We start from the raw sequence: 25303 nt of genomic DNA, 5'->3' as shown, positions 1-25303 counted from the left end.
TCCTTTGTTGAGAGGTATTAACTGTCCCTGTGGGCAAAACATCAGAAGAGAATACTTCTGGAATATGGCCATACAGACCAGAAAAGTCACAGCAACCCAGTGATTCTGGCCATGAAAACCTTCAACAACACATTATTATCATTACTTTATTTGCCTGATGTTTTTTCTCTTAAGAGACACTCCAAGTGGCAAACATTGCTAAAAATAATGCAATAAATCATATATTTTCCAACTTTGCCCCTCTACAACAAACCACACAAAATGATTATTAGAATAAGCAGATATTCCTCAACAGCAACCCAAATAAGAGTTGTTATAGGGGGGGGGGGGGGGTGATGGTTAGAGAAGAAAATACAAATGAGGGAAATACATACATGTCGGAGTCATCGGAGCTGGAATCCTCACCGTGCCCCTCTGACTTCCAGCGCTTGTACCGATCAATGAGCTCCATGAGAAATGATGTTTTTTTGGTGTAACGCGTAATAAATTTGTGCTTTAGCAGTTCCTTTGCAGTGGGCCTCTGTGAAGCAGAGGAGACAAGACATGGTTTGCTTGTGGACTCCCCAAAGCCTCTCTTATGGGGAGACTTCTCATGTTGGAAACGAAACCGGCCTGCTTTGGCCGCTCCTTGGTTCAACTCCACTAAGACAAAACATTAAGGCTTCTTAACCTGGCAGTTGCTAAATAATGTAACCTTCAGGAGGTCTCTTTGAGCCAACACTCAGGGCTCCCATATTTATAAGGAGAAACAAGAACGCCACTTACAAATCGGGGGTCCTTGTTAAGGCAGGCCTCCACAAATTCCTTAAAGGGCTTACTGTGGTGTCCCTCTAAAGTTGGAGGGTTGTTTTTGGGAATCAGGAAGAGAACTCTCATAGGATGCAGGTCGGAATTCGGAGGCTCTCCTTTTGCCAGTTCAATAGCGGTAATGCCAAGGGACCAAATATCTGCCTGGAAACAGAAGGAAAAAGAATACACTCAGAACGCATTGTCTTGATCCTACACAGGGCCACTAACTTCAGTTTTCATCTCAGTTCATAATGAGAGAAAAAAAGATAAATCACTCAGTCAGCCTGCTTCCTAATTTGTCCAACTTCTATGAGCAAGTGAATGACAAACATGCGATCACCAATATTGCCACCTCTCTGATCTTTGTCTAAATGAAAATTACTTAGAATGAGAAATAATTTATGATGGACACATTCACAAGATCACAAAGATGTGTGGTTTGGCACAAAGCATCTTTGCTGAGCCAAAATTTACTTTTAAAAATGGCAACTTTGAATTGTTGGATCATAAAATGAGAAAATTACAAGAAGGAATGGAGAGTAATTCCACACATTCAAACTCTTTTAAGCAGGCCTTGCTGGCTCTTAGGCTGGATCTACACTGCCACATAATCCAGATTATCAAAGATGGATCTACACAGTATTTCCTGCCCAGTTTACTGTATTGTTGCACTTTCCTGCTCTCCTGTAAAGATGTATTGCACTCATTGAATTTATACCTCAGCTATGTTTCTTTCAGCCGTATTATTTTATATAGCTTTCAATTGTGCTGTTATTTGTTTTTATCTGATGTTTTAATTGGTTAAGTGTTTTACATGTGTGTTTTAATTGTAATTTTGAGCGTGTCCCTTGTAAACTGCCCCGAGTCCCCTAGGGGAGATGGTTGGCAGGGTATAAAAATAAAGTTATTATTATATTATTATTATTATTATTATTATTGTCTACACTGCCATATAAGGCTGGATGTACACTACCATATAATCCATATTATCAAAGCAGGCAATCCACATTATCTGCTTTGAACTAGATTATATGAGTATGCACTGCCATATAATCCAGTTCAAAGCAAATAATCTCAATTTTTCATGGCAATGCAGATGCAGCGTTAGACTGAAATCTTGCAGCCTACAGAAAAAGTTTTGTGTTCTCCATCTTCCAACAGTGATATTCTGTCAACATATCAATAAGATATTAAAGAAAAGTGTATGTCTGTAAGTCAGAAGTGGAAGATCTTAACTATCCTGTTCCTGGCAGTTTCTTGCATGAAGTCTCATAAAAATCAATGACTAGATCTGTAGTTGACCAAATTAATGTGGCAAAAAACATTCAGACTAGTTTTTTTTTACAAAACTAAATTAACAAGAAGGTGCCCTTCTTCTGTAGTGAGTGTAGGTAAAATTTTGATCCACAAATTGTGAATAATCTCAGCAAGGTGGGAAGAGGAGTGTTTTTCATCCTGAGGTGCCCATTCTCTCCTGGGTATCATTGGAAGGGGGCTAGTTGCAGAAAGGATTAAAGGGATACATTCAGTTCATTCTCTCTCTCTTTTAATCATGAACTCATTATACACACATTCCCAGCAAAGCAATTATGTGCGGATGCCTGCCCACTATGCTATCTACCTGCTCCTTTGCTTGTTTGTAAAAGTGCAATCACAGCTTGGAAAACATGCCTTGCATTCTAAGCCATGAACTGACGGTTGTTACGCTTTGGCCTCCTCTTAGCTCACCTTGAAGTCATAGGCTGATTGCTTGATGACTTCGGGCGCCATCCAAAAAGGGGTCCCAACAAAAGTGTTTCTCTTGATCTGAGTGTCTGTCAGTTGGCCAGCCACACCAAAATCAGCTAGCTTCACGTCTCCTTGTTCTGAAAGTAGTACGTTGGCTGCTGTTTATAGAAGGAAAAGCATAAGATACCGTTGAATCAATTAGGCACACAAGACGACAAAAAAGTGACCTTTACTCTTGACAAGTGACATTTTAGCTCTAAAGCAAAGAGCCCACACCCAATGTATCTCGTTTGCAATCATTCATGGAAAAGAGACTCCATCTAACATAAGGAAGAACTTCCTGACAGTAAGAGCTGTTTGACAGTGGAACACTCAGCTTTGGAAGGTGATGGAGTCTCCTTCCTTGGAGGCTTTTACAGAGAAGCTGGATGGCCATCTGTCAGGGGTGCTTTGATTGTGTTTCTGTATGGCAAAATAGGGTTGTAGTCTCTTCCAACTGTACGATTCTGTGATTCTTTCAGTAGCAAGGAACCCTCAAACAGAACACAAGATGGAAGATGACCTGGCCACACATGACTCCTGGACCACTTGTTGCTCACTTCTGCCTTTTAACTTCAGAAATAGAACAATAGCATTACACTGCTTTCTTGCCTGAGGCACTGCATCTTATTTAGCCCCCCTCCTCTGCCATTTTCAGTTTCCTCTCCTGCTTTACTTGGCTCGTTTTCTATATCATCTTGGAAATGGCACTGCAAGCATTGGGAGATAGTGACTGTGAATCTTATTTTACTTCAGGACCTAAAAAAGTCACATATCTTAGGATATATGTTGTCAAAGGCATTCACTGGATTGCTGCGAGTTTTCCAGGCTATATGGGTCTGTTTGTAGGTTGTATTTCTTCATCAGCTTCCCTATGCGGTCAGTGGTGCCCTTGATGTATTAAAAACACTTTTCCTCTGGGTGGAGCTTCGTCTTTCCTCTCGTGGCGTGTTCTTTGTCTTGATCACCATGGAAAAAGAAAATGAAGGAAAACTGCAATTTCTAGATGTCCTAGTCATCCGCAAACCCAATCAACAATTGGGCCACATGGTTTACAGAAAACCTACTCACAAAGATAGATACCTACATTAATACTCCAATCATCCTTCAAGTAAAAAGAAAAGAAGCCAAATTAAAGCCCTGGCAAACTGTGCAAAAAGAATCTGTGAACTCCACCTCCTCCAAGGTGAACTGAACCACCTAAAATGGGCTTTACAGGCAAATGGATACTCCACCACAGACATCGGAAGAGCTGCAAGGCCAAGAACAAGCCACGTGAGGAAAGACAAAGATCCACCCAAAGGAAAAGTGTTCTTGCCATACATAAAGGGAACCACTGACTACACAGTGAAGCTGATGAGGAAACACAACATACAAACTATCCACAGACCCACTAAGAAAATCCAACGAATACTACATTCAGCAAAGGACAAGAGGGATCCTCTCACCTCTGCAGGAGTCTACCATATACCATGCAGCTGTGGACAAGTCTACATAGAGCTGACCAAATACAGTATTGCCCAAATATATATCAAGGAACATGGAAGGCACTGCAGATTAATTCAACCAGAGAAGTCAGCCATAGCAGAGCACCTGATGAACCAACCTGGACACAGCATATTATTTATGAACACAGAAATGCTGGACCACTCTCACAACCACCATGTCAGACTACACAGAGAAGCCATTGAAATCCACAAGCAAGTGGACAATTTCAACAGAAAGAAAGAAACCATGAAAATGAACTAAATCTGGCTACCAGTATTTAAAAAGCTCTAAAACAGTAAATAAAGAGCAACACTCAGAAAACACGGGAATTCCAGACTAGAAACAATCAGGGACAGGTAACACCTCCCAACAAAAGATCCCCAGGCAGCAATCAGCCAGGCTTTGAAGCTGCAAGGCATCAAATGCTAATCAAGGTGGCCAATTGCAACATTCACATTTGCCTCCAACAGACAAGAGTTCTTTCTCCCACCCTGGACATTCCACAGATATATAAACTCCAATTGCCTAGTTTCCAACACACCTCACAACCTCTGAGGATGCCTGCCACAGATGTGGGTGAAATGCCAGGAGAGAATGCTTCTGGAACATAGCCATACAGCCTAGAAAACTCACAGAAACCCTATCATAGGACCTATCAGAAGCATGCTTACATATTGATGAAATACAGGTCCAAGCATATTTTAAAATGATTACTTGAAGTTTGCTCATTGAAGCACCTCCTTCTATGAAGCTAAACATAAATCCCTATTTTAGAAGAAATGCAGGATATAAATTGAATAAACAAGAAATGGCATGCAGTTAACAGATTTGCAAGTGTAACCACAATTGCAATCATGCTTATTTCAAGTAACATACATACATTATTCCACTACTGGCTCAAGCACCCCTACAGATTTCACAATTTGAGCAAATATTCATCCCAGGCAAGCAGGCCTGGGATTTCTTCAGGATTATGACATCTCATTCTCTTATCTGGCAACTGGAAGCCAGATTTCCTCTTGTCCCCATCTCTGTTGCAGACACCAGTTTTCCTCCTTTCATAATCATGAAACTTGTCTTGTTAAAAAAAAAGCCCTAAGTATTTTTCTGACTGTTAGGTGAAGAAATTTGCACCAAAAAGCAGACTTCAAACTCGCACAAATGCAGATGTCTCCACTAGATTTGTTTTTCCTGAGAATATTGCTGCAAAGCAAACAGCAATCATGCTCTCACGGGTCTGATGGGAGATCTGCCAGGAAAGGAAGAGAGGGGTGTGTTTTGTGAGCCTGACCTTTGATGTCTCGGTGGATTTTCCTCTCACAATGAAGGTAGTCCAAACCCTTGAGAATTTCTCGCAGGATGGTGGCAATGTAGGTCTCTTCTAAGGGACCAGGCTTGAGCTGCAAGAAAAGGTAGAACGAAAGATGGCTTAAGGATGGCTGAGCGGACACTGGAAATGAAAACTATTCTCAAAACACAGTATAATCTCTTTCTCCTGCTTAATAACGCTTTCATCTGGATGTGTAAAATAATCATTAATTGGTGGGGCGGAAGAAAAAGAGAAGAGAAAGAAGAATGCAATAGCAGTCAATACCACATGTATGAACTTCCAACTGGGCTTGATTTGCTAAACAACACTAAAATGTTTCTTTATAACCAAATTAGAAAAAGCTGTATTTTGATTAACGGTATGAAGTATCTGTCTGAGATGGAAGTTCCATACTAGGACTTAATATTATGCTTTATAGATCCAAGACTGCCTTCACTTCAATTCTATGTTATAAGCTGAAAGTCACTGGAACACCCCAGCAAGTGAGTCCAAAAGTGGCAGGCTCAAACCCAGAACCTCAATCAATGGCTGATACCAAATGAGAGACTCCCCCCTGGGCACACAGAAAACTGGGCGACTTGGAAGGCGATGAACAGACTGTGTTCTGGCACCACGAGATGCAGAGCTAATCTTAAGAAATGGAGCTACAAAGTGGAATCCACAACATGCGAGTGTGGAGAAGAGCAAACCACTGACCACCTGCTGCAATGCAACCTGAGCCCTGCTACATGCACAATGGAGGACCTTCTTGCAGCAACACCAGAGGCACTCCAAGTGGCCAGATACTGGTCAAAGGACATTTAATCAACTACCAAGCTTGAAAACATTGTGTTTTGTCTGTTTGTTTGTTTTGTTAAAAATGCAATACAAATGTCTGGTTGCTCCTGACACGATAAATAAAAATAAATAAGGTGAAAGTCAACACAGTACAGGCAATCCACAGGTTACAAACAACATAGGTTCTGTAGGTTTGTTCTTAAGTTGAATTTGTATGTAAATCAGAACAGGTAGATTTTTTAAGTGTAACTCCAGCCACACACACACACACATACATGTATATGTATATAAATATAAGAGCTTTGGATAACATAGGGAAGGGTTAATACTCCTGTGGTGTCTGTTTTGCTTTCTGTGCCCCTGTTCAGAAGATTTTACCTCATTTTCTGTCCCTGTGACTATTGGATTTTGGAAATTTTGTGCTGTTATTGAAACAAGGATTGGTGGTAAAGCTTCAGTGGAGACACTTTTTCCTCGTGATAACTTACAAAAGTGAATGTTGCTTCCTAGGGGTAGATTTCCTTTCACTTCGTGTTGTCTCACCCTGTTTGTAACTAGGAATCATATTTAAGTCAGATGTTTGTAACTTGAGGACTGCGTGTATCAGAAAGGAAAAGAGCTACAGTCAGCTCTCCACATTTATGGGGGTTAGGGGTACAGGACGTCCCGGAAAGTGGAAACGCCATGAATAACTTTAGAGCAGGTACAGACAAACTTTATCCCTCCAGGTATTTTGGACCAACTCCCAGAATTCCTAACACCCTATCTAGAGGGACAGAGTTTGCCTGTCCCTGCTCTAGATACCTCTCCCCTCCGCAACCATATTTCACACATACAAAAAGTACCCATGCTTGTAGGGTAGATGGGCCTGGTTGCATGTGTGTTACATTGCTCGCCTACTTATTCAGGAACAAGAAGATGGAACAAGGGGGTGGAAGAATAGAGTGTGAGACCCAATGCATGCACCCTCCCTCTTCCTAACCCATCCCTCCACATCTCCTGCCTGTCCAAGTGAGAAAATAGTCATGCACTCCCCCCTCCTGTCCCATCTCCTTCTTTTCTTCCATCCATGCAAGTGAGAAAACACACATGCACCCTCCTCCCATTCTATCCCCTTTACATTTATTTATTTATTTATTTATTTATTTATTATTTACAGTTCTTATATTCCGCCCTTCTCACCCCGCAGGGGACTCAGGGCGGATTACAGTAAACACATATATGGCAAACATTCAATGCCAGTTTGACAAATAACATTTAACAGACAAATACACTGAGGCTATTTAACTTTTTTTCTGGCCGCCAGGGGAGCTGCTGCTTTTCATCATCCATCAACGACACCGATGAAGTTCTTCCGCATTCCACATTCCCCGGAGTCTTTTTTCTTTATGGCCTCATAAATTAGTTAAATTTAACCTCCCACACAAGGTGGTACCTTATTTTCCTACTTGACAGATGCAACTGTCTTTCGGGTTGCAAAGGTCGACAATGGGCTACACAATGGCTGGACACCCACTCCAGCCCGGGCTGGCTTCGAACTCATGACCTTTTGGTCAGAGTGATCTTAATGCAGCTGACACTCAGCCAGCTGCGCCACAATCCCAGTGCACATTTCTCCCTTGCACACGAGAGTGAGCCAATGCACAATTTCTCCCTCTGTCCCAATTCCTCTACTTCTCGCCTCTACGAGTGAGCAAACATGCCTGTATTTCCTCCTCATCCAACTCCCTTCCCACTTTCTACCTGTGCAAGACAATGAGTGCGTGTGTCCTCCTCCCCTCCCATCTCCTTCCCCCATGTGAGTGAATGCACACTTATGCACTGCCCCATCCCTTTCTCCCTTCCATCCACATGAGGAAGTGTCCCCATGGACAGACCCAGTCACCCTGTGAACTCGACATTGAGATCTCTGTTAAATATGGTGTAAGACAGCAATGTGGACAACAGCAAATACAGCAATCCGCAAATAATAAAATCTGAAAATGCGTAACCCACAAATATGAAGGGCCGACAGTACGTACTAGATCCAGTGCTGAGCCTCCTCCCAAGTACTCCATGATTATCCAGAGTTTGGTGCCCTGTAAGTTGGACAAAGAGATATGACATTAGTTGTTTTAATGAAAATCTTTACTGAAATATAACCAACAAAGAATGCATCCCAGATCCAGCACATTGAGGAATACTGAACTGCTATTTCCAGACTATTCAAATAAGAAATGGACAACTCATAGGACAACAATAATAATATATCTTTCCAAAAATCAACATGTAAGGGGGAGCAAGAAGGTTGAACCTTTTCTTTATATAATTGATAAATTGGAACTGAATCTCTTAGAATGTATTATTAAAAGGTCTGATTATCTTTAATAACTTACTTTTTTCAGTACATTTTTTCATCAACATGACATTTCAGACTCTACCTAATGACTGCAAAAATGACAAAGCAAAAAGGCCTTTCCAATTATATGCAATATCTCAATGTCCTGCCAAAACATATAATAAATTCTTTATGAAACAGAAACTCATTTGTATGATAGAAAGGAAATAGAGATTCTAACACTGGTGATAAAGAAATGGTTTGTGATGTAATTTTACTGATTGTAGTGCGAGTACCAAATTCCAGAAATGAACTACTTATGGGTGTCACATACTGTGGGTGGTAAGACCACATTGACGCCAACTGTTCCCATCTAAGCCTTTAGAAAATATTTTCAGTTTTATGAGGGTAAAATACCACAGATTTATTAATTCTATTGTTTATTCGTTCAATCGCTTCTGACTCTTTGTGACCTCATGGACCAGCCCACGCCAGAGCTCCCTGTCGGCTGTGGCCACCCCCAGCTCCTTCAAAGTCAAGCCAGTCACTTAAAGGATACCATCCATCCATCTTGCCCTTGGTCGGCCTCTCTTCCTTTTTCCTTCCATTTTCCTCAGCATTGTTGTCTTCTCCAAGCTTTCCTGCCTCCTCATTATGTGGCCAAAGTACTTCATCTTTACCTCTAATATCCTTCCCTCCAGTGAGCAGACGGGCTTTATTGCTCTTTCATATTTGAAAACAGGCCTTTCATTGGTCTTTTTATTTTTTTTATTTATTTCAAGCATTTATACCACATCCTTCTCACCCCCGAGGGAGGACTCACCCCCGAGGGAGTGGCTTACAGAAGGCAACCATTAGATGCCGAACATAGTACTAACAATTAACTGACAATTTAACAATTAAAACAATTATAAATACACCAAAAATTAGAAAAACATTAGAATTGCCAGTTTAAAATCATGATCCAGGATCAGTTCATTGCTGGTTGCTGGGCCCTTGCCATTACAGCCATCCAATCAAGCCGAACAAATCTGATTGGCCAAACTGAACCAACCACTCCGAATCCACAATATGCATGAGAAGAAGTCGATAAAATTCCTGATGAGGAGTGTAGGAAGGTCCTCAAAGTGAACAAAAACCATAAATTTGCTTCTTTTCCACTTTCATCCCTAAACATGCTTTCCATGAAAAACTCACATGCTAAACTAAAACAAGAAAGCAATCATGTGGCAAATTCCACATTTTTCCATTTTGGTACATCAATTGCAACCTGAGCATGCCATCCAGGCTTCCTTTGGAGCTTTCCTTACCTTCAAGTAGGAACCATAGTAGCGTGTGATATAGGGGCTGTCGCACTGGCTAAGCACCGTTATCTCTTGCTGGATGTCCTCAATCTCATCTTCAGCCTCCTCAAGGTCTATGATCTTGATCGCTACCACCTCCTTGGTGCGGTTATCAATTCCTTTGTACACCTCTCCAAAAGACCCTTTACCGATCCTTTCCAACTTGGTGAAGAGTTCCTCTGGATCAACCCGAGAGTGCTGGATCAGCAGGAAAATGTACATTGGGAACAAAGGTGGAAAGGAAAATTTCATTTAAATTTCATTTAATCCTCAATGCTTTCCATAGCAATACAAGTGTTTCAATGACTTACAGAATGCAAAAGCTACCTTATTATTTAATAATCCCCAAAAGCACACAACTGTTGAAGTAAACTCAGCACAAAGGAGGGGTAGAGTCTTTGCCTTTCCAGATGTTTAAAACCGTAACTCCAAATTGACCAGGCTTATGGGAGTTGTAGGCCAAAATTTTGGTGGGTGGAATGGTCCTACACAGAGTAAGTGCACAAAAGAGACTTGGCAAAGTGTGTCTTCCAATAAAGTATGGATGGATGTATGCAATTTGCTTGAGATGATGACAGTCCTTCATCAAGCCAGATTAGACAGGAGTTTTGGAACATTGCACTATGTAATAAATTTTTAAAAATCTATTCATGGTTTGAAAATGTTACTTCCTGTTTAATTGTTCTGTTCTTACTTTTAAAGTAGTTGTTATACTCCACAAACTTCGTTTTTGTTGAACTGGTTGAGATTCTATGAGATATTAATTGAAAAACTATAGCAAAATGTGCTGCAGGATGTCCCGCAAAAACATGTTTTTGCAGTTTAATAAACTTTTTCCATGTTTTATAATAGAACCAATTAGACAATGACATTTATAACCCAGAAACAAAAATCGTGTTACAATCAGTTATTAGTCGTGAGTAACTCACCATGTTCAGAGGTAAGACACTTTGAATACCAGTTGTGTTATGTTAGTGTGGAAATTCACAATCTCAGAAGCGGCCTGCTGAATCAGATGATCGGCCCATTCCTCTGATTCAGTTTAGGGTTGATCTACAGAATTAGAGCTGTAGGACGAGCATGGTTAGTAGTACTTCTGTAGGTCGACCCTAAGCTGATTCTCATACAAACATGACACCAGTTTTAACGATGTCTCTTAACTATGGAAATATTCAAACGGCTTGCCATTTTATTCAATGTTTGTGCAACAGGGAAGATTTGGGTTAATTTCTGGGGGAAATTACAATTCAGTTGCAAACTCACAGATCCACTTCCATGAGAATCACACACTTAAGACCTCCTTGAAATGTGGTCTCTCTTCCAATGTAGTAACACAGGTTCAAGGATAGAGTAGGCTCCACCACACAAGACACAAAGTCTTCTTTTGAGAACGTGACACACTTTCTTTCTTGCATTTTTATATATACTTTCCGCTTAAACTTGAAGCCCATTCTATAAACTAAGAAGATGCAATTTCCAAAAATACAATTTCCATCCTGGAACTACCAAACATTTACATTTACCGCAACTTTACTTTTACAACAAGATCGAATTTACCTGTCATTCCACCATTATATTTATTTGAAGGAATGATCAGTTGTTGTGACAATTTGGCTTGACTAGCACTTTTGAACAGAGTTTACCAGAGCAAAGGTTTCCAGGAAATCACCAGTGTTTAACACTGAACCAATTACAATTGGTCACTGAAGGGAAGGAGAGAAAGAAACATGTATGGCTATTTGCACATCCTATAACAAAAAGCTCTGAACTTCAGCAAAACCCATTATGTTTTGGAACATCAGCTTTCAGATGCTAAAAGGGAGATTTCTCATTTTTAGAACTCAGACATGCAGGTTGATTACATTCATACAGTACATCTACATCAGGCATGGACAAACTTCGGCCCTCCAGGTGTTTTGGGCCTCAACTCCCACAATTCCTAACAGCCTTTTGGAGGGCCAAAGTTTGCCCATGCCTGATCTACACTGAAGAATTAACGATGTTTGATACCTATCCACTTTAACTGCATGGGCTTGATGCTATGGGTACATGAGAGTTCTAGTTTTGCAAGGTCCCTATAATCTAAGCCTAAGAAAGCTGGTATCTCACCAAACTACAACTCCCAGGATTCCAGAGCATTGAATCAATTTGGCCTCAAGGTGAATTAATTCTACAGTGCAGAGGAACCCTTGGCTGCTCAGTCATTGACAGAAGAGGCAGGTGCTCCAGCCTGCCTAACTATGAGAATTGGAAAAGCATTATCCTTTAGTGCAGTGGTTCCCAACTTTTTTTTTTTTACTAGGGACCACTTGACCAGGGACCACTCTCCAACATTAGTACCAAAAGGGTTATGAATCAGTTTTTGGTCAACTTTACATTTGGTTTGGTTATTTAGGGTGTTGATTCAGAAAATTGCATTGGATAGACCACATCAGCTCTAGTTTCTGATACAGAACATATGCCATCCAGTAGTTGCCATCTGCTCGCTCACAGAAAACCAGATTTAATACGCCTCGGCACTATAAGAGGGTTTTGCAAGACCAGTTGCTCTTGTTGCAACGGTGTAGTAACGGTGAGGCTGCAAACCATATTTTAGTTCTTGGGGACCACTGGTGGTACACGGACCACAGGCTGGGAACCATTGCTTTACTGATACTAATATTTCTTCAACTGTAAGACGCACCCTATTTTCAGTCCCACCACCAATAACAAAAAGCACATGAGATACACCTGCAATTCTAATACCTACCTCATTTTTAGATATGCTTATATAAGAAAAAAATGTGTCTTAAAATTGAAGAAATATAGTAGCTTTTGAGTTGCATCGCCTAGATTTGCCAAAGGGCCCAGGAGAACAGCAGTAGGAGTGAGAACATTGCAGCGGCAAGGAGAGGCTTTCACATCCACCCAACATTTCTCTTCACTGTCTTACCACCAAGATAATCTGCTGCGAATCACACCCATGAGCTCATTTGATCAAAAAGAACACAATTTAGAGCAGAATGACACCAAAGTATGCAAATTAGCTTTCTCAATAATTTATACTCTTGTTGCAACAGTACTTTTGGAGAGAGAGGGAAGAGCACAGATTATTATACACACACCCCTGTATATATAAATTTCCCGCACCTGGCATGTGCACGACTGTGAAAAGCTACGGTATAAACTCAACCGTAAAAGCATCAATCATAGCCGCACCTATTTTGGTTCCTGATCTACGTGAGATTTGAATCCCGGGCAAAGAAAAAGTCTCTTGTTGTGAATAATTAAACTGATAAGTTACCATTAAGAAACATTTGGACATGGTACACTAGATAAACAGCCTCTCCTACAATGACGTAAGGACTATTTGTGCCTACTGATACACTGTGGGTGCTGCTATATTGTAAAATTAATGCAGTTTGACACCACTTTAACTGTCATAGCTCAATAATATTGAATCATGGGGGTTGTGGTTTTGCAATGTCTTTAGCCTTCTCTGCCAAAGAGTGCCAGAGCCTCACCAAACTACAAATCCGACACTTCCGTAGCATTGAGCCATGGCAGTTACAGTAGCCTCAAACTGCATTAATGCTACAGAGTAGATGTGCCCTTCGATACAGTTCTCTCTTTCTCTAAAAAAAGAAGAGGGCAAATAAAAATGTCCCCACATCTCTACAGAAGCACCCAGACAACCAAAGACCCATCAACAAATCCATGCCAGAGCGAGAGTGGCGAAAGAACAAGGGTGAAGAAACAAAAACACAAAATTAGGGGAGGAAAAAGAGCCAACTTCCTTACATTATTGAGAAAACAGCAGAATCCAAGGATATTATGAAAGAAAAGTTGACAGAAAAAAAGGAGGGTATTGTGAGTGTTAGCCACCTTGAGTCCCCTCAAGGAGAAATAATAATAATAATAATAATCATCATCATCATCATCATCATCATCATCATCCAATACAACAACCAGCATAATGATCTTGTTTGCTGGGTACTAATCTTGTTGTGTTTGAAATAATAATAATAATATAGACAAAGGGCTAGAACTTGATACCAATTTATAACCATAGAATCTTAAGAGTTTGAAGAGATCCATCCAGTCCAACTCCATTCTGCCATAGAGGAAAGCACAATCTAAGCCCTCCAGACAGATGGCCATCCAGCCTCTATGTCAGCGATTCTCAACCTGTGGGTTCCCAGATGTTTTGGCCTTCAACTCCCAGAAATCCCAACAGCTGGTAAACTGGCTGGGATTTCTGGGAGTTGTAGGCTCCCAGTGGTTCTCAACCTGGGGACCCACAGGTTGAGAACCACTGTTTTACCTAATAATAATAATAATAATAATGATAATAATGCTTTATTTCTAGACCGTCCTCTCTCCCCGTAGGGACTCAGGGCAGTCTACATACATATAAAACAGGCAAATATTCAATGCCATGCTAAAAATCAAACAATAATAAAAAATAAACATAAATGTTAATAAACTTATTATCAGAAAAGAATTCAAGTTGACATAATAAAAAGTACAAATACATAAATAAAACATATTTACACTAAAAAAAAACATAATTGCACAGAAACATGTACCTTAAAACAGTAAACTACTAGAATTTAAGAGGTGTCTAACGTCAATGATAATTAAAGTATAGGCCATAGCAACCGTGCTAACCGTAGCGCCATAAAGTGCTTGCTCCTCTCCATCCTCCTTCTGAGAAGGAGACTCCACCACACTCCAAGGCAACATATTCCACTGTTGAACAGCTCTTACCATCACAAAGTTCTTTCTAATATTCTGGTGGAATCTCTTTTCCTGCTTCATGAGTCCTTTGCTTTGTGCCTTCATCTCTATGGTGGCAGAAAACAAGCTTGCTCCCTCATCATTGCGACATCTTTTCAAATGTTTAAACTTGGCTCTAATGTCCCCTCTCAGATGCCTTTTCTCCAGGCTAAATATACCCAGCTCCCTAAGCCACTCCTCATAAGACGTGGTGTCCAGACCTTTGAACATTTGGGCCGCTTTTCTCTGGATATGTTCCAACTTATCCATATCCTTCCTGAATTGCGGTGCTCAGAACTGGACAAAGTGTTATTCCAGGTGAGGTCAGACCAAAGCAGAATAGAGCAGAACTATGACTTTCCTTGATTTAGACACTATACTCCTATTGACGCAGTCTAGAGTCCTGCAAATTGAGAACATTTCTTGATCTGAGAAGAGCCTTTAAAAAGAATCTGTTCAGCAATGGTTTCAACACTTCTGTCTCAGTTTCTCAACACCTCGTTCCTGAAAAATGATGCTTTTAGGTTCCTTCTAAAATCCGGGTTATTGCTGACCCCTCACCCTTACTACAAACCCTATGGTGGCAAAAAGAAAAACAGAAGGACACATTATGCAGTGGGGTAGTTAAAATTAAAATAATATTTCATGCAAAAATGAAGCTTTCAAATTCTATTATTCACGATTCAATTCTACTCCTGAGAATAAAGAAACATGCAAGGTTCCCAAGATTGACATAGATCAATACTGTTCATCCCAGGAACTGAATCCAAATGGACCCATTCTTTTACTATATGTGAATAACTGTCCGCTTCCTTGCCTTTTATAGGACTGGACAGAAAACCCTTCCACCAAGTTAGCTATGTGAGTCAATTAAAATGGAAAGGCAAGTACACAGCCTGCAAAAATATAATGCTAACCTTTTCTGAGATTCACAACACTCCTTCAAAGCCATGATTCTCCTTCTTCAAGGTGAGTTAAGAATGAAGTATTTTTACCTATTATGATGATGATGATGATTATTACTATTATCATCATAGAATCATAGAGTTGGAAGAGACCTTGTGGGCCATCTAGTCCAACCCCCTGCCAAGAAGCAGGAAAATAGCATTCAAAGCACCCTGACAGATGGCCAACCCTCTGTTTAAAAGCCTTTAAAGAAGAAGCCTCCACCACAGTCCAAGGCAGAGAGTTTCACTGCTGAACAGCTCTAACAGTTAGGAAGTTCTTCCTCATGTTCAGGTGGAATCTCCTTTCCTGTAGTTTGAAGCCATTGTTCCGCATCATAGTCTCCAGGTCAGCAGAAAATAAGCCTGCTCCCTCCTTCCTATGACTTCCCCTCACATATTTATACACGGCCCTCATGTCTTCTCTCAGCCTTCTCTTCTTCAGGCTAAACATGCCCAGCTCTTTAAGCTGCTCCTCATAGGGCTTGTTCTCTAGACCCTTGATCATTTTAGTAACCCTCCTCTGGACACATTGCACCTTGTCAACATCTCCCTTCAACTGCGGTGCCCAGAACTGGACACAGTATTCCAGGAGTGGTCCCACTTTCCTGTCTTAAAATAGACTCAAAGTGGCCAACAATGCTAAAAATAATGTACAATTTAAAATCTACAGCATAATAACACTAAGACTGAGTAAAACAGCGAACTAATAAAAATAGTAAGTATTAAAACAAATAAAGCACTACATAGTAATCCCTGGCTCGTTCTTAACTTCGTAGTTTCCTTTGTTTACTCTTTAAAACTTTATCAGATTTCTAGCTGATTTTAATGAAATAATTCCAATCTCTCACAAACATAAACTTCTAAAAGAGAAACTCTAAAATTATATTCATTAAATTCTCAGTGGGAACACAACTGCAGCACAATTTTTTTTTCTCCTTGAACTGACACATATCTACTAGTTTTTCGCTGGTTAGGATATTGGCTCTCCAAGCATATGTAAATATAAAAGCCATTAGTAAACATCTTTGGAGCTTGTAACCTGAAATTGCCTGCCATGTTCATTTTTGAGACATCCTCAGTTCAGTTCAACCTGAAATTGAGGAATGTTCATCAACTATTGCCTCCCTGGTAAACTGAGTTGCTGAGCTCACTAATGGAAAGATTGGCAGTTCAAATCCGGGATGAGCTCCTGCTGTTAGACCCAGCTCCTGCCAACATAGCAGTTTGAAAATATGCAAATGTGAATAGATCAATAGGTACCACTTCTGTGGGAAAGTAACGGCGCTCCATGTAGTCATGCTGGCCACATGACCTTGGAGACGCCTACAGAACTAGCTGGCTCTTAGAAATGGGAGATGAGCACCACTCCCCAGAGTCGGACTCCACTATACTTAATGTCAGGGGAAGCCTTTACCTTTATAATCTACTATTATGCTAAAAGAAGTCTGATTCTTAACTGATTTAGGTTTCCTGTTCTTCTACAAAGAGGCTATGACTCTGAGAAACTCTTCATTCCGATTTGCTCAAGCATTACAATGAGCCAACCTACAGAACTGACAAAACCAGATCAAAAGAACTGGAATCATCTGGTACAATATTTAATCTTTTAACAAGGGGATGCTTCAAAACTATCCAAATGTTTAAAACACTAAAAATAAATGAAGGTGACTTTCCAACAGATCTCAAAGCCATAATGAACCACACATTTTCAGAAAATGGGAAGGTTGAAGAAACAAAGAGAAGCTGGCAGGGCTATCACAAGGACCATCCTTCTAACAGGAAATATATTGGATTAAGCCAATTTATGAACTACAGGCAGTTCCCAAATTACAAACATCCGACTTGCAAAAAACTCCAAATTAAGAACAGGGCTGAGGCAACAGGAAGTGAGAGAAATGTACCACTAAGAAGGGAAATTCACTCCTGGAAGAGTAATCATGGGGAAGAGGTGTCTCCACTGAAGCTTCATCTCCAATCTTTGTTTCCACAACAAGTCAAATTTTACAAAATCCAATGATCACAGGTACAGAAAGTGAGGTGAAATCTTCTGGACAGGGGCACAGACAGCAAAACAAACACCACAAAGGCGTTAACCTTTTCCTATGCTATCCAAAGTGTGTACTCGCTCTCGCTCTCCCCCCCCCCCCCCCCGGCCTCTCTCTATATGGGTGGAGTTAAAATACAACTTAAAAACCAAATGGATCTAGCTATAAGGTGCTAAAGGAGGCCCAGCACTGACCAATGTCAACTTACTGATTTAATTACGACAGGAAGATCAACTGTTCCCCAGACTTCTTTTGTATCACTGTCCACTGCACTGATTTTTTTTTCAATTTTTCCACAATGACTAATCTTTTCAACATAATTTTTAGGGTGTCAAATATGTGGTTTGAATGTAGGACTAGGACTGGGAGACTAGAGTTTAAATCCCCACTGGATGCAGCTATAATGTGCTAAATAAACCCAGTAATGACCAAAGTCAACTCAGGCCCCACTTACACTGCCATATAATGCAGTTTGGAATGGTCAATGTAGACCAGGGGTCCTCAAGCTAAGGCCCGGGGGCCGGATACGGCCCTCCAAGGTCACTTACCCGGCCCTCGCTCAGGGTCAACCTAAGTCTGAAACGACTTGAAAAGCACACAACAACAACAATTCTATCTCATCAGCCAAAAGCAGGCCCACACTTCCCATTGAAATACTAATAAGTTTATATTTGTTTAAATTGTTCTTCACTTTAATTATTGTATTGTTTTAAAGTGTTTTTTTGCACTACAAATAAGATATGTGCTGTATGCATAGGAATTCATTCATGTTTTTTTCAAATTATAATCTGGCCCTCCAACAGTTTGAGGAACTGTGACCTGGCCCTCTGTTTAAAAAGTTTGAGGACCCCTGATGTAGACTCATACACTGATTCTATAATGCAGAGTGAAACTGCACTATATGGCAGTGTAGATGAGGCCATAGTAGCAGACTATCAAAAGCACACTATAAACGTAATTATGACAGGAAGATCAACTATTCCCTGGACTTCTTCTGTATCATGGTTCGTTGCACTGAAGAAAGGTCAATTTTTTCCACACTTGCTTCTATTTTCTTCATGATTTTTAGGAAGTGGTTTAAGTGTAGGACTAGGACTCTCAGGCTACACCGCCATATAATCCAGTTCAAAGAAGATAATCCAGACTGAGAAACTGGATTATATGGCAATGTAGATGGAACCTCAGAGGCCAGATTGCAAATCTACACTTGGCCATGAAAACTCATTGTGGATGACTTTGGACAAGTCACATTCTCTCAGCTTCAGATGAAGTCAAGGACAAACCTCCTTTGAACATATCCTACCAAGAAAACCCTATGATAGGTTCATCTTAGGCCCTTCCACACAGCTGTGGTAGTAGTAATCTTTTGTGGGTAGTCTGCTTTGAACTGGAATATATGGCAGTGTGGACTCAGATAACCCAGTTCAAAGCAGATATTGTAGGATATTCTGGGTTATATGGCTGTGTGCCCATAGAGCTGCTATAAATCAGAAAGAATATGAAGTCTCACAATAGTAATGTATCCATGTGTGCTTATACATTTTCCTCCACACACTTGTGCTGTGTAAGGTATTTGATAAATATATGTTTATATTACATGTAATATTAGTAGTAATAATATTACAATATAATGGTATAGTACAATATAGTAATATATAACGCTGATATTGTACTATGCTAATAGTATAATGTATTATATGTATGTGTGTATATATATATATATATATATATATATATATATATATCTTGTAAGCCGCTCTGAGTCCCCTTCGGAGTGAGAAGGGCGGCATATAAATGTTGTAAATAAATAAATAAATCTGTGCTATAATCATAAGGAAGGGATACTGCCCTCCTCCAGCTTCTAAGGGCCCTTCCAGACAGGCCCTATATCCTAGGATCTGATCCCAGGTTTCCTGTCTATACCAGTTTATCCGGCAGTGTGAATTCATATCATCTAGTTTAAAGCAGAAAACCTGGAATTAAGGGTGCTTTGAATGCGATTTTCCTGCTTTTTGGCAGAGGGTTGGACTGGATGACCCATGAGGTCTCTTCCAATTCTATGATTCTATGAGTCTATGATACCTGGGATATAGAGCCTGTCTGGAAGGGCCCTGAAAGGCTACCAAAATGAAAGAATGCAAGGAAGTCAAGTCGGAAGCTGCTGTTTTCTGCAAGGTCCTCAAGCACTGTGCGCTTATAAAGTAAACACACTACAGTGATGGCAAGAGGGGGATGACATCTGCACAATTCCAGTTTTAAAAGAGGTAATCCAAAGATGGCATTATCTGGAGAATGTATTAGCTTCAAGTACAATGGCTTAAATGGGAGATGGACACAGTCCGCACACATGTTGGCCAAGCTCTTGTGCATTGAACTCAATTGGGTGCTTCTGTTAACGTGCTTATATCAGTGGTTCCCAACCTCTTTTGACCAGGACCACTTGACTAGGGACCACTTTGACCAGGGACCACTCTCCAACATTAGTACCAAAAGGGTTACAAATTGGTTTTTGGTCAACTTTAGATTCGGTTTGGTTATTTGGCGTGCTGATTCAGAAAACTGCATTGGATAAACCACATTGGCTCAAGTTTCTGATATAAAACACATGCTATCCAGTAGTCGTCCTCTGCTCTCCTGCAGAAAACCATATTTAATAATCTAGAGCTGATGTGGTAGTATAAATCTTTAGTCAGCATCCCCCCTCCCAACATCCCAGTTGCCTCGGCACTATAAAAGGGTTTCACAAGGCCATTCGCTCTTGTTGCCATGTGGTTTCAAGGCAATTATGTAGTAACGGTGAGGTTGCGAACCATATTTTTGTTCTTGTGAACTACTGGTGGCCCACGGACCCCAGGTTTCCGTAATTCTCGCTTACCTGGTTGGCAAATTCCCTCAGGTGAGCCATGGCTGGAGATTGGCACAAGACCCATGCACCAGTCCTCTCAAACAGAAGAGGGTTTTCTGTCTCTTGTTGGGATCACTTACACTATGAACAAAACATAGGGGGGGAAATACAATTGAATCACGCTGAAAGGCTCTTATTTAAATTGCCACCTTAAAAGATAAAAGAGCTGCTTTGAAGAGAGAGAAAACAGGGTAGTAATAATAATAATAATAATAATAATAATAATAGACGACTAGTACTTCCAATGGGCTACTTCCATCTTGGGATTAATACAAACTTCTGCACCAAAAAATGTCTCACACCGAACAATGACAACACTTTAATTGCCACAGCAACATCGTATGGAATAACACAGTTTATTATTGTTGTTGTTGTTGTTGTTATTATTATTATTATTATTAATAATAATAATAATAATAATAACAATTATATCCCACCCTTCTCACCCCGAAGGGGACTTGAGAGCGGCTTACAAGATACCTGTACATACAATATATTACATTACTAGAACATCACAATATTAGTATTATATATTATTATATTTACTATACCACTCTACTGTAATATTATTAGTAATATCACATGTATTATGAAGTATAAAATTATTATATTGTATTACTATTAGTATTATGTTGTATTATATTATAGTATTATCAATATTCTATGTGTATACAATATATTACATTACTAGCACAGCACAATATTAGTATTATATATTACTATATTGTACTATACCACTATACTATAATATTATTAGTAATATTACATGTAATATAAAATATGTAATTATTATATTGTATTATTATTAGTATTATATTGTATTACATTATAATATTATCATTGTTATATGTTTATACAATATATTATAATATTAGCACAGCACAATGTTAGTATTATATATTACTATATTGTACTATACCACTGTACTGTAACATTATTACTAATATTACATGTAATATGAAATATAAAATAATTATATTGTATTAGTATTATATTACATGATAACATTATTATCAATATTATATGTGTACACAATATATTATAATATTAGCACAGCACAATATTAGTATTCTATATTACTATATTGTACTATACCACTATACTGTAATATGATTAGTAATATTACATGTAATATAAAATATATAACTATATAACTATTATATATAACTATATAACTATTACATTGTATTATTATTAGTATTATAGTGTATGATATGATAATATTATTATCAATATTCGATGTGTATACAATCTATATAAATAAAAATCTAATGTTCATTTGTGGGATTAGCATAACTCAAAAACCACTGGACAACACCAAATTTGAACACAAGACACCTATCAGGCCAACGAGTGACCATCACTCATAAAAACACTGAAAAACACAGTGGAAGGGACTCAAAAAGCCAAAAAAATTTACATTACAACGCATGCGCAAAACCACATATATACACATATACACACACACATATAAACGCAAACAAAACATATACAGAGACTGGGCCACAGCAATGTGTGGCAGGGGACGGCTAGTATATTATAATACTAGCCATCTCCTGCCATGCGTTGCTGTGGCCCAGTCTGTGTGTATATGTATTTTGTGTGTGTATATATGGTTATAGCACAAATTTATTTATTTATATACAACATATATATGCCAACCTTCTCACCCCGAAGGGGACTCAGAGCAGCTTACAAGATATAGATATATATACACATATAATACATTATAATATTACCACAGCACAAAATTAGTATTATACTAGCCGTCCCCTGCCACGCGTTGCTGTGGCCCAGTCTGTGTATATGTGTTTTGTGTGTATATATGTATAAATGTGGTTTTGCGCATTCATTGTAATGTATTTTTATTTTTTGGCTTTTTAAGTCTCTTCCGCTGTGTTTTTCAGTGTTGGTCACTCGTTGCCCTGATAGGTATACTGTGTCCAAATTTGGTGTCAATTCGGCCAGTGGTTTTTGAGTTACGTTAATCCCACAAACTGACATTACATTTTTATTTATATAGATATTACTATATTTTTGCTGGAGGGAGGGGCTCTGGAGATAATCTTGAGCTACGAATTCCAGGATGGAACCAATGGCTGCGCCTACACAGTACAATTAATGCAGTTTGGGACCACTTTTAACTGCCATGGCTCAATGCAATAGAATAATGGAAATTGTTGTTTTGGTGGGGCACCAGCACTTTTTGGCAGAGAAAGACCTTTGAGCAACTACAACTCCCACGACTCCATACCACTGAGCCATGGAAATTCAACTGAGTCAAACTGTATACACTGTAGATCAGGCCTGGGCCAACTTGGGCCCTCCAGGTGATTTGGACTACAACTCCCACAATTCCTAACAGCCGCTAGGCTGTTAGGAATTGTGGGAGTTGTAGTCCAAATTACCTGGAGGGCCCAAGTTGGCCAGGCCTGCTGTAGATGCAGCCTGAATTAGTACAAGAGTTTTAGCCTTATAGATACATTGATACAATATATATATATGATTACAGATATAATAATAATACCTTTTAAAATAATAATAATAATAATAATAATAATAATAATAATTTCTGATGAATGGGATAGAATCTATTGGTCGTCCCCCGTCCCTCAATCAGATGGTATAGTCCACAGAGGTTCGAATCCCCCCCCATGGCAGTGACGCAATGGGCCTGCCCCCACCTCAGTGAGAGAGAGAGAGCTCCACCCAGCCCCTTGGAGACACCTTGCCATGGCAACGGGCTGCTGCTGCTGTCCCGCCACCCTCCCTCCGCGCCGAGCCAGCCGCGTTCCATTGCCGTTCTCCTTCTCCTCTCACCTGAGCCCCGCTGTTCCGTCCCGTCCATCCTCCCTCCGCTCTCGACCAGCCCAGGATACTGAGAGAACTCGGGAACAGCAAACGGCAAGGGCGGCAGGCAGGCAAGGAGGGAGGGGGGAAAGGAGCGGGAGCGCAAACAGGCATGCGCAGGAACCTATCCCAGAACGAGGCTTTCTGGGAAAGGTAGTTCTTCTCTTCCGAGCTTCCGTTAGGATATAGTGGAGCAGGGACTGCAATAACCGGCGTGCATTGCGACAATCCGCGGCCAGCCTCTCCAGAGGCGCGGAGGTGTCTGGGAAAGAGAGTTTGTGAGGAGACACAAACAGAGGCACATCCTCTATCTATCCTCTCTCAAAGAATGCCTCCTCCAGGCTAGAATGTATCTACATTAGGCCTGGACCGACTTAGGCCCTCCAGGTGTTTTGGACTTCAGCAAGCTGGAATGTGTCCAGAGGAGGGCGACTAAAATGATCAAGGGTCTGGAGAACAAGCCCTATGAGGAGCGGCTTAAAGAGCCGAAGAAGAGAAGACTGAGAGGAGACATGATGAGGGCCATGTATAAATATGTGAGAGGAAGTCATAGGGAGGAGGGAGCAGTTCAAGGGTCTGGAGAACAAGCCCTATGAGGAGCGGCTTAAAGAGCTGACCATGTTTACCCTGAAGAAGAGAAGGCTGAGAGGAGACATGATAGCCATGTATAAATATGTGAGAGGAAGTCACAGGGAGGAGGGAGCAAGCTTGTTTTCTGCTGCCCTGGAGACTAGGACGCGGAACAATGGCTTCACACTACAATAAAGGAAATAACATCTGAACATCCTGACTGTGAGACCTGTTCAGCAGTGGAACTCTCTGCCCCAGAGTGTGGTGGAGGCTTCTTCTTTGGAAGCTTTTAAACAGAGGCTGGATGTATTGTCGAAGGCTTTTATGGCCGGAATCACTGGGTTGTTGTATGTTTTTTCGGGCTATATGGCCATGGTCTAGAGGCATTTTCTCCTGACGTTTCGCCTGCATCTATGGTAAGCATCCTCAGAGGTTGTGAGGACCTCACTACCTCTGAGGATGCTTCTCATAGATGCAGGCGAAACGTCAGGAGAAAATGCCTCTAGACCATGGCCATATAGCCCGAAAAAACCTACAACAACCCAGAGGCTGGATGTATTGTCAAAGGCTTTCATGGCTGGAATCACTGGGTTGTTGTGGGGTTTTTCGGGCTATATGACAATGTTCTAGAGGCATATTATTTGAGAATACAGCATTTCTGGGGGAATCCTTTGTTGGGATATGTTAGCTGGCCCTGATTGTTTTCTGTCTGGAATTCATCTTTCTCTTTATTTACTGTCCTGATTTTAGAGTTTTTTAAATACTGGTAGCCAGATTTTGTTCATTTTCATGGTTTCCTCCTTTCTCTTGAAATTGTCCACAGGATTGTGGATTTCAATGGCTTCCCTGTGTAGCCTGACATGGTGGTTGTCAGAGTGGTCCAGCATTTCTGTGTTTTCAAATACTATGCTGTGTCCAGGTTGGTTCATCAGGTGCTCTGCTATGGCTGACTTCTCTGGTTGAATTAGTCTGCAGTGCCTTTCATGTTCCTTGATTCGTGTTTGGGACACAGCATATTATTTGAGAACACAAAAATGCTGGACCACTCTCACAACCGCCATGTCAGACTACACAGAGAAGCCACTGAAATCTATAAGCATGTGGACAATTTCAACAGAAAGGGGAAAACCATGAAAATGAACAAAATCTGGCTACCAGTATTTAAAAAAACTCTACAATTACAACAGCAAAACAACAGAGAGAAAACAATCAGGGACAGCTAATCACCTCTCAACAAAAGATTCCCCCAGGCACTAACAAGCTACACCAAACAACAGCCAGGCCATCAAATGCTAATCAAGGTGGTCAGTTGAAACATTCACACCTAGCTCCAGCAGACAAGAGTTCTTTGTCCCATCCTGGTCATTCCAGAGATATATAAACGCAATTTTCCTAGTTCCAACAGACCTCACAACCT

General features: G+C 40.4%; 1 protein-coding gene across 1 annotated transcript in view; it reads right to left on the bottom strand.

Moving 5' to 3' along the window:
- The window catches only part of STK25 (serine/threonine kinase 25), a 29840-nt gene extending 6416 nt beyond the window's left edge, over positions 1-23424 (bottom strand). The window contains exons 1-8 of the mRNA XM_060767001.2: positions 23287-23424; positions 20437-20547; positions 9779-10009; positions 8173-8229; positions 5336-5444; positions 2518-2675; positions 766-951; positions 375-520 (exon numbers count right to left, since the gene is read on the bottom strand). Of these exons, the coding sequence (XP_060622984.2) occupies positions 375-520; positions 766-951; positions 2518-2675; positions 5336-5444; positions 8173-8229; positions 9779-10009; positions 20437-20466 (917 nt within the window). The 5' untranslated portion in view covers positions 20467-20547; positions 23287-23424. The remainder of the gene's footprint in view (positions 1-374; positions 521-765; positions 952-2517; positions 2676-5335; positions 5445-8172; positions 8230-9778; positions 10010-20436; positions 20548-23286) is intronic.
- Between the last annotated feature and the right edge of the window lie 1879 nt (positions 23425-25303).

The sequence above is a fragment of the Anolis sagrei genome, chromosome 3 (assembly GCF_037176765.1).
Source record: "Anolis sagrei isolate rAnoSag1 chromosome 3, rAnoSag1.mat, whole genome shotgun sequence".
Taxonomy (NCBI): domain Eukaryota; kingdom Metazoa; phylum Chordata; class Lepidosauria; order Squamata; family Dactyloidae; genus Anolis; species Anolis sagrei.
Note: the sequence above shows the minus strand (reverse complement) of the source record. Positions and strands in the feature narration are given on the sequence as shown.